We start from the raw sequence: 10,065 nt of genomic DNA on the forward strand, positions 1-10,065 counted from the left end.
GTTAAATAATTTGACGAACTGAAGTTATCATATTTTATAATTTGTCAGGGAATTACTTGCTAAATAAGTCAAATGACTTCAAATTTTGACAAAAGCTAAATTTTCTTCTAGGAAAATAAATTTAGAAAATGTACTGATTATAGCATTTTCATAGCTTTTGGCTGTTCCATAACATACTGTACATTTTTAAATCCAATCAGACAAAGGCAGATTTACTACTTAATACTTTGGTAACATGTGCATTTCCCTTTTTTCACATTTCATACAGTAAGTCATAAATGGGCTTAATGACAACATATTAAATTGTTTATTTTAAACATTACTTGCAGCCTTAAAAATTATTGTGGAACATCAAATAACAGTGAATATTGTCAAATTAGTTCTTTGGCTTCAGAGTTTATGTCCCATATCCAATTCAAAATCATTAAGAAATCAAAGGTGTTTCACTATCGAAGAGTATGTGCCGGTCACTGATTAACATCTAGAGATCCAAACTTTGTTGTTTTTGTAGCAGTTGGAGTTGAGATGTTTTTAAAATCCTCTTTACATCTTTTGCCCTTCTTGTACTTCTTACCTTATTATCTTAGGCTACTTTCTCAGGTGATTCCAATGACTGATGTATGTATTAAAGAATTGCCAACAGAGGGAGCTGGTGCTAAAAGTTCCTACAAAGGAACAAAGCTTAAATAACAAGACACTTGTAACAGGCCAAGCATTCATGCTGCATTATGTTGTTCACCTCTCTAATCTTAAATATACAGATCACACCACATCTTCATTTCTGAGTTTGATGTTTTATTTCAGGCTCAGCGGTGGAAATCTGGATCCATACAAAGTACTAAATTCAAATGCTGAACAATATTTTGAACACGTTGCTTATGAAGAAAATAATCAATTACAACCAGCACACAGACACGTAAAATAACGGAGAAGCAGTAACCAAAGATTTACAGTGACGTGGATCCAGCATTAATCACAAAACAAGATCACGTGGAGTGACGGAGTGAGAATAAACAAACTGGCAATACGATGGAAACTAACAGTGCAAACTTAAATCTTCCGTGTACGATCATTTCTTTTACCAGGTAGATATTTTCTAAAATGTCTCTTTCAGTCAGTAGTTCTACTTTTAAAGATGCAAAAAAATGGCCCCTGAATATAAACATACAGCAGGTAACCATGTGCATGCACTCATGTTTTTGAATGAACACCAAACTTTGGACTGTTTCTATTTTACTCCATCCCTGTTTCTACCCTGAAGCATCAAGTGCATAACTCAAATGTCTGGATCACCAGACGTTTTCAGTACTTCAACACACTCGCTGTCCTGCTCTGCAAAGACAGACTTTTTCTTTTCTGAATTGTGTTGTGGCAGTGCTGTTCTGTCCTGAAGACTATCTACTGTCTCTCTCGTGCTTCTTGAGAGCACTCTGTATATTTCCTGTCACTCCTTAACCTGTGGAAGAAAAGGGCAAGTACTCTTTCATGTCTGCCAATGACCACCCGTCATGCTTTGTAACCTCATCGTCCCGAGTACAAAGAGGGAAAAAAAACCATCCGGGTTGAAGATAAACAAATACATTCAGGAGTATCATGCTAAGGCAGAGTTGGCGGCCTTCCCTTGTCTTTAGTGGGCCTGTTTTACCTCGTGTTCCCTCATCCTGTCTCAGAGGAGGATATTTTTGGACACATCTGTGTCACCAGTGTGTCTCCAAGACAAAGCGGTCTTTATACATACACGTTTCTTATCCGCGTCTCCCTCGACACAGCAAACAGGTCAGTTCAAATCAAACCTCCTGTGGAAGGCACCTTCTCCACATGAAAACATACTAAAAAACAAAATGTTATTAACCCCCATTACAAACACCATCTCTTTACAAAGAGATTTACACGCCTTTATAAACACTGAAAAGTCCATTAGACTATATATTCATACTGTTTTTGAAGGGGGCAGCCCATGATCGTATTGTTTTGGCTATCAAATGTTTCAAAGAACTCATGACATATTTCATTAATAACAGATTCCCCTTAATGGTGTTCTAACTTAAAAATGTCTCCACAGCTTATCTTGTTTGTGCCTCAGATTTATAAAAACCAAAGGAAAGGGGACACAAAGGACAGCATTCAGGTCCCTTTGAAGCGAACACTGCTCCCCTGCTCCTTTTAAAACGGAGGTTACTCAGGGAGGCAGAAAGGAGAAACGAAGATGTGAAAAAGTGTTTTGGTCCACAAAAATGTTATCACAGTCCTGCGTTCGAGGACTACACGCCTCCTCATGCTCCGGGTGTCCCGGCTTGCTGGCCCATGAGAGGCTCCCCACCCTCCATGCCGTCCAGGGCGGGGGTTGTCTCGTGCTCTGCCGTGATCACGATAGTGGTCTCATCCACCAGCTCACAGGTGGGGTTGGAGAAAGCCGACAGGGGCAGAGTGATCCTCTGCATCTCCCGCTCATACACTCGCTGCTCATGCTGCTTCTTTAAGTCCTGAGCCCTAAACACAGAGAACAGAGATTCATTATGTTCATCAATAGTCATGAGATCTAATGTTAATAATATAATATTGATTGTAGTCGCTTTAAATCATTCCCCTCAGCTAAAGATTAAAGCTATCATGCAAATCAACAACCAGTGCCAAGTCTGATTTTGCTGTTATGATAAAAACAATAGGTATCATAAGTGGTCTTGTGGCTGATACCAAGTACAGCACCGTTCTGGAGGGCCACCCTAGCTTAATATTCAAGAAAAGGAGCTTCAGATAACATACTGTAAGTAGATAACAGAGGCTGTTATTACAAGTGCCCAGTCTCCAGTAAAGGCAAGGGACAGATGGTGAAAGGGAACAGAGAGCTGACAAGCTGGCGAGGAGTTTATCTACTCCAAGGAAACGCAGTGATGGGGAGCAGCATGAGGCTGCTTTCTACTGATCTGGAGCCAAAACAATATAGGCCTACTCTTGGATTTTAGAACACTTCCAACCTGCAAGCTCCAGTGTAGCATTTCATTGTGCAACTCTGTATATCAACACTGATTCTTTACATAAGGACAGGGTTAATTTTAGCTTCAAGCACAATCTATCTCTTAGCAAGAAAAAGAATACACGTATTTCCCAAAATGTCAAACTATTAATTTAAATCATTATTATAAGTTGCTCATTAATATATGTTAAAAGACTGATTACTGCATGACAATTTGATATTTATAACTCTGGGGTGGTCCAATTGGCATAGATTCAAAACACTTGCTCATCACTGCAGAGCCATAGGCTTTTTAGAGTGTTACTTGCAGTGCTTGTGTTATGGGAAGCCTGATAGGGATCTGTGTCCTTGTCAGTGCACTACCTACTCCTACTGGTTGGTCAAGAGCCTGTTCCCAATGGGAGTAAAGTATGAACATGTGCATGCATTGCACCATCTCTGGCCAGGAGGAGTCTAGAGTGAAAGAGTCAACTTCATAAATATTGTAGAAGTCGTATGGTAGTCTACAGCCACTCCGGGCCAGTGGTGGGCCAGTTGAATTGCAAAGAATATGGGCATGCTTGCCACACAACTATCACATTACTCAATGTGATGTCACTGTATGCTGAGGGCAGTTATAACCCCCCTGACATAATCTGCTATGACCGGGGCACTGCTAATCAGATTTGACAGCCAAACACAGACCTGTAAGGGCATTTTGTGCTGTACCAAAAGGCCATTCCTTTGCACATTACATAACTGCAGTGAATGTGCAGGCTTCTCCATCCAATCCAACCCTCTCTTCTCTTTCAATTATATACAGTTAGAATGCTTAAAATAGACTGCAGGCATTTATCTTCCTCCCATGTTCTTCCCCATGTTCTGTTGTGGTTGTTAAAATCGCTACATTACAACTACGCGGAACAACAGAGAGCATTGTTGGGGAATGTGAACAACAGCTGATGCCCTAAACTCAGGAGACCATTAAATATGCATGCTATCACGTGTTTTAACTAATCATACTGGCATTTCTCCTGCACATCTTAATGCTTTGAATCACACTACATGTGCCAGTGGAAAAAGGAAGCCACAAGAAGGCATCACATTTTTACTTTGTGTCACAGTTACAGCAGATGTACACACGTAATTGACATTATGACATCCCGGAATCAGATTAAACGCCTCTTCAAAGCGAAAAAATAAGTAAATGCTCCACATTGGGTCCTTTTTAATAAAATGACTCTAAGACTAAACCAGATGATTGATGATCTTGCAATTTAGATACTGACCTCTTATAGAAGTAGCCTAATGTGATGCCTACTCCGAGGAGGATTATAATCGCCATCATGAGGATGCCGATGACGTAGCCTGAAAAACAAAAGGAGAATGTAAAAGAAGTTAAACACTGAACATGCAAACTGAACACAAAGATATTGAGTTAATGTAGCAATGCACCATTTATAGCTAAGGTTAATTCATACTAAATGTATAGTGTACCACCAACATCATATATGTTTTCAGAGTTATGACAACATACCGAGCGTGCCAAGGTCCTTTTTCTTTTTGGGTCCTGTGCGCGCTCGCTGGCTGATTCCCATTACTGGCTGCACTACAGCAACTTCTCCCTGAGAAGCTCCCGACTTGGCCGGCTGAAAGCTATCTATGGAAGGAATGGTTCCTGTTGGCCTGAAGGATTCGGCCTCTGCTGCTACAGTAGAGGCTTGGTCTGAAGACACAAAATAAACAATGTCAGTGTTAAACAATATAATGTGTTTTAATTGGGGATGCTCTGAGTTGTGCTTCTGCCAATGGAAGCCAAATCAAATTAAGAAGTGAAATGTTAAACTAAAACCTCCCCTAGAACATGTCTCCACACAGAGTTGGGGCAAAATTAAGAATGTACTGTAGTATAAAGTTGTAGATTGATTTTGCCATATGATTTATACCACGGTATCTCTCCCTTTAATATCTCAGGGCTATGTTTGAAACCAATGAGCAGGACTGCTGTACGGCAGCTTAGTTTTGTTCTATGATGTTTGCATTAATGTGATGAGACGCCTTCACTATCAGTTACTGAATTTGCTGTATTAGCCAGAAAGGTTGTGTGTGTCAGGTAGGGTTGGGTACCGAAACTCGGTGCCAATAGGGAACCGGTGCCGACGTAAACGGTAGTAACGAGACCGAATAAGAACGAAAGTTTCGGTGCCTGACTACACCTGACAGCATGTAACGTTAGCCTACCTTTAGCTAGCAGCTGGATTAATCACGGTTAAAATGCTGACAGCTAACGTTAAACAGTGTAAAGTGTGACTGTATTTCACTGTGGAGGACTTCTACAGCGGGATGTAACAGTCTGCTCTGCAGCGCAGCAGCTGCCGTTGTCGCAATTCATAGATATACAGTATGTTTATATGGTCGGAATTAAACAACACAGACGGTGCGTTCATTTGCAGCTGCCGTTGTCGGAATAAAACAACACAGACGGTGCGTTCACTTGCAGCTGCCATTGTCGGAATTAAACAACACAGATTCACTTAAAACAGGTAGCCTCGTGGTGCATTGACAGTAATTGTAAAATACCCTTTTCCCATCTGGGGTTCAACAGCAATTTACTGGTGAAATAAGTTATTGTTATTGTTATTGTTATAGTTATTACGTTATTATTAAATCTTTAATTTTGACCATGGCCTTAGCAATAAACAAGTCACTGACTGTTGTTTACTACCCTTATTTTTTTTCTTCTTTTTTTTTAACTTTATTGAAAAGTACCGGTTCAGGCACCGTTTAGGCACCGGCACCGTTTTAAAAGTATCGATTTAGCACCGGAATCGAAAAAAAACCAAATGATACCCAACCCTAATGTCAAGTTATTTTGTCCATAAACAGTTGATTTCCAGAAGATGTCCTTTATCACAATATAAAATATAATAATATATATTAGTGTATAGTGTGTGGAGACACTTGTTGTAGTAATGCACTTACTGGTGCATCATCTGCACTGTGTGGTTTCCAATTACTGCCTTTCCAAAAAAACCTCCTAACCAGCTGGAGGCAAGAGGACACTCTGGCACTGCTCTCATGAGGTTAGAACATAAATCAGTTTGAGGTAAGGACATGTTCTTTTTCTTCATATGTGCCAGACATATACTGTCTCTAGACTCTGCATGCTCAACTCTATCTCAGGAAACAGGAAGTTCAGCTTGCAGATGTCAACATCTGCTCTTTAACTCGTTTTCCATTTCCTCCACACAAGTTGTTGTTTACGAACTCTGGAGTTAAAGGGTGTGCAGTCATGAACTGAAGCAGCCAATTAGCTGCTGTCTCCAAGCAAAGGCTTTTCCTCTCAGCCAATGAGCTGAGGTTAAGGGCGTGGATAATGACATTCTTCAAACTGAACTTTCTGACTGCAGGCCTTTGTTATTGTGTGACTTGATTTGGCTTTCGGAGACAAGAAGGAAACAAAGAGCGAAGTAGACGAGTCTTCTCGCAGTGACTCTTAAAACACATGTAAAGTAAATTTTTGGTTGAACCATAAAGGTTTATATTTTTTTATAAGTTGACTGCATCCTCTCTCATCAAACTCTTTTTTGGGGTTTTGAATATTTAGAACATTTGCATAACTACAAAAAATTCACCTCATTATTTCTGCCTAGCATAATCTACTTCTTAAAATAATGACAGCTTTACAGGAAAGAGAAAGTAATTCTGGTAGCATCAAGAGAGCACATCCTGAGAAAAAAGTTGTCATTTTAGTCTTTTTGTTTTTTTCATTTATAAAATGCATATTTATCTTTGCGAGGTCAGGCTTTTAAAGCTGGGGTTCTAGCTTTCTACAAATGCCAACTATATCATCCAAATGTTTAGTATCCATTATTGTCATGTACAATGTTTACCTACCTTTGCATGTGTCAACTGCACAGAATTGTTTCTGGACTGTCCTATCTGGGCCAGTAATGTAGCACCATGGCCTCTCGGAGGAGTCTGGGTTTCGGCAGTAATTGTGATCTCCCACACCTACAGGAGGAACGATAAAAACAGCACACGTCTGTTACTGATGCCTCCTGGTAATATAGGCCTGTCTCTGTCTGTCTGGCCTGCTGAGTGGCTAAACCACTGCATTCATCAAACATTAACACTACTTCATCACAGTACAATGAACAGGCTTGCCGTGAGTACAAAGAAAGAAAATGACAGCTGCTGCATAATAGAAGCAATTTAACCCCACAAACAGATAACTCAGTGGCTGTAAATATCAATCCTGTCAAACCCAATCACTTTATTCCTCTTCATGTTTGATAAGACTTGCAATCCTGTGGGGAGCTGTATTATTACCCTGCATCAACATATCACAACAGATGTAAGAGCTGTTTGTTATACTGTAAGGAAACTGCTGTACTATCAACATCAGTGACATTTTAAATGGCCCATTTCCTGTCTTCAGCTTGACTCCAACAGCAAAAAACAGGAGAGGAATTACTTCATTTAAGGGGGAATTCACTGGCCTCTGTATCACAAGACATATATTCAAGTTGTTTACCTGTCTGTGAATCAGGATGGAGTTGAACATCATAGTCTCTAGTGGTGTTGGTCCAGTTTAGACAGGTCAGACCTGAGGAGGAGCTCTGTTGTTCCCCTCTGTACTCCCGACCATTGGATATCATGCAGTCTGAGAAAAACAACATAATATGTGAGCACATGCAAGTCATTGTGCAATCAAAAAGAAGAGAGAAAAACGATACATTATTATGCATGTATTTGAAAAAGTAAATCATGCAACCTTGTAAACCGTTTTTACAACAAATTAAATACAAAAATAATTGCCCATAATGTGTCATTTTACCTTTTTTATTTCCATTTGATGCGCTGCTCTCCACCATGGCCACGCTCAGAAAAACGTGCAAGGAGAAAAACATTTTGCAGAGCTGACGGGCTGAACTAACCGACAACATGGTGCGCAACTGTTCTTTTTCTCTAAAAATGTAAAAATTAAAAACGTATAAAAAATGTTTTTTAAATGGACGAAGAGCCTATGCTAGATATGGATCAGGCACACTGCTCCTCTCGCTGGAGTCCCAGCCCTTGTTTTTGTCAGACGAGCTCAGCTTTCTTCGTAAACAGTCTTCTGTGGGAGGAGGAACTGCAGCACAAACTTCAAGGTCCTAAAGCCTCTCCAGGTTCTCTCACACACACGCACACACACACACACACACACACGCACACACACACACACACACACACACACACACACACACACACACACACACACACACACACACACACACACACACACACACACACACACACACACACACAGGAAATAGTATCAGCTGCAAAATAGTCTGGTAACTTATCATGACATGCAGCCTTTAAGAATAAACCGTAGCCACAAAACAGTCAGCAGGGGAAGACAACTCAGTTCGTTCACATGTTTGATCAAGCTGCAAACCACATATTTTTATAATCCATCCTCAAACTTTTTTCCTTCTCCCTATCCAAGAATAATGCCCATGCTTATTATATCTTCTGTCTAGATAAACAGCTGCTCTGCTTTCCATTTTTATTTGAAAATAAACGGTATCATTCATCTCTATGTTTTATCCCCATCCAACTCCAAAGTCTCTTGACTCTAAGTGTTTGGTACATGTGTCCAAACCTCCAAAGCCAATCTTCCTGTTTCCTAGGCTTCCTCTCCATTACATGAGGCCTGTTTTTCCAAAGGCCTTGGTCAGAAGAAGAGGACTTTACAGATGCATGCCAACAAAGGACAGCCACCAATAGTATTTGCCTGTATACTGCATTTACATGTGAAGCTGTATGCTCACAGCAGAGAGGCCCTGTGTTATTTTTGGCTGACTGGTAAAGAGGGCAGCCAACGCCTGAGTCAGGCAATGTTCACTAAGCCACTTTTCAAATAGATGCCTGCCCGGTTTTCAGGCAATTACTAGAGCAAACACACAGCATCTGTCTGGCACTCTCCATCACACTCTGCTCATTCAAGGGGGCAGGAGCCTCTCCCAGCATGCACTGGGTGAAACCACAAGTCACTAGAGACCATTAAAAGGGTGAACACATTTGGAACTGAGCCAACTAATACATATGGAAGAAAAGAAAAGAAAAAAGCAAATAGTTGAGATAAAAATAAAAAATTGTCATGTACGTCAAAATTATGAGATGAAAGTAAAAAAAAAAGTTTATGTAAAAAGTATATAAAAACCTAGTCATAAAAAGTGTATCATGGCTAATTTTAAATCCGTTTTTTCCGTTTCCCGGCAGAAATGGACTTCGATAACTACCTGAACTGAGCTGATTTTGAGTCATTCGCTGAAGTTGGGTGAAGACTATATCATAATTTAAATGTACCATTTTATCAATCTGACTGATTTTGTTTTTGTCTAATCATTTTGATTTACTATGAGCGTTTTTGTTTTATCATAACTAAATTTTCAGAAATAGACTTCCATAATACCTAAACTGAACTGTCTGACTTTTGGTCAGGAGAGGAAGCAATGGCTAAAACCTGTCACACCTTTGTTTATTGGGGATTTCAATCGTTGGAAAATGAAACTAAGTAGCATTGATAGTATGAAGGACAAACATGTTATTACAATAGTTCACTTGATTATATTCAGCATAAATGCTTCTTAAAACAAATCTAAATGCAGTTTCTTTTGAAAAGCATTTAATTCATTAAAGGTCCCATGACATGGTGCTCTTTGGATGCTCTTATAAAGGCCTTAGTGGTCCCCTAATACTGTATCTGAAGTCTCTTTCCCGAAAGTCAGCCCTCGGTGCAGAATTACAGCCACTAGAGTCAGTCCCACAATGAGCTATCCTTACTATGTGCCATTTCTGTGTCTGTAGCTATTGAGGAGGGGGGGCAAGGTGGAGGGTGGGGGTGTGGCCTTGACCAACTGCCACTTTGCTCATTTGAAAGCCATGATGTCTCTCTCTCATCGGTGGGCCAAATTCTCTGGGCGGGCAAAGCAGAGAAAGGGGAGGTAACCTTGCTCCTTATGACCTCATAAGGAGAAGATTCCAGATCGGCCCATCTGAGCTTTCATTTTCTCAAAAGGCAGAGCAGGATACCCAGGGCTCGGTTTACACCTATCACC

The 10,065-nt window shown here is 40.3% G+C and overlaps 1 protein-coding gene across 1 annotated transcript; it reads right to left on the reverse strand.

The window, feature by feature from the left end:
* Positions 1–774: 774 nt before the first annotated feature.
* pik3ip1 (phosphoinositide-3-kinase interacting protein 1) lies at positions 775–8,092 on the reverse strand. Its single transcript, XM_028578975.1, has 6 exons — positions 7,794–8,092; positions 7,491–7,619; positions 6,851–6,967; positions 4,491–4,679; positions 4,243–4,321; positions 775–2,490 (listed from the first exon to the last, which is right to left on the reverse strand). The coding sequence occupies exons 1-6, from the start codon at positions 7,900–7,902 to the stop codon at positions 2,274–2,276; spliced, it is 840 nt and encodes a 279-aa protein (XP_028434776.1). The 5' UTR covers positions 7,903–8,092; the 3' UTR covers positions 775–2,273.
* Positions 8,093–10,065: the final 1,973 nt, after the last annotated feature.

Source organism: Perca flavescens, chromosome 5 (assembly GCF_004354835.1).
Source record: "Perca flavescens isolate YP-PL-M2 chromosome 5, PFLA_1.0, whole genome shotgun sequence".
Taxonomy (NCBI): Eukaryota; Metazoa; Chordata; class Actinopteri; order Perciformes; family Percidae; genus Perca; species Perca flavescens.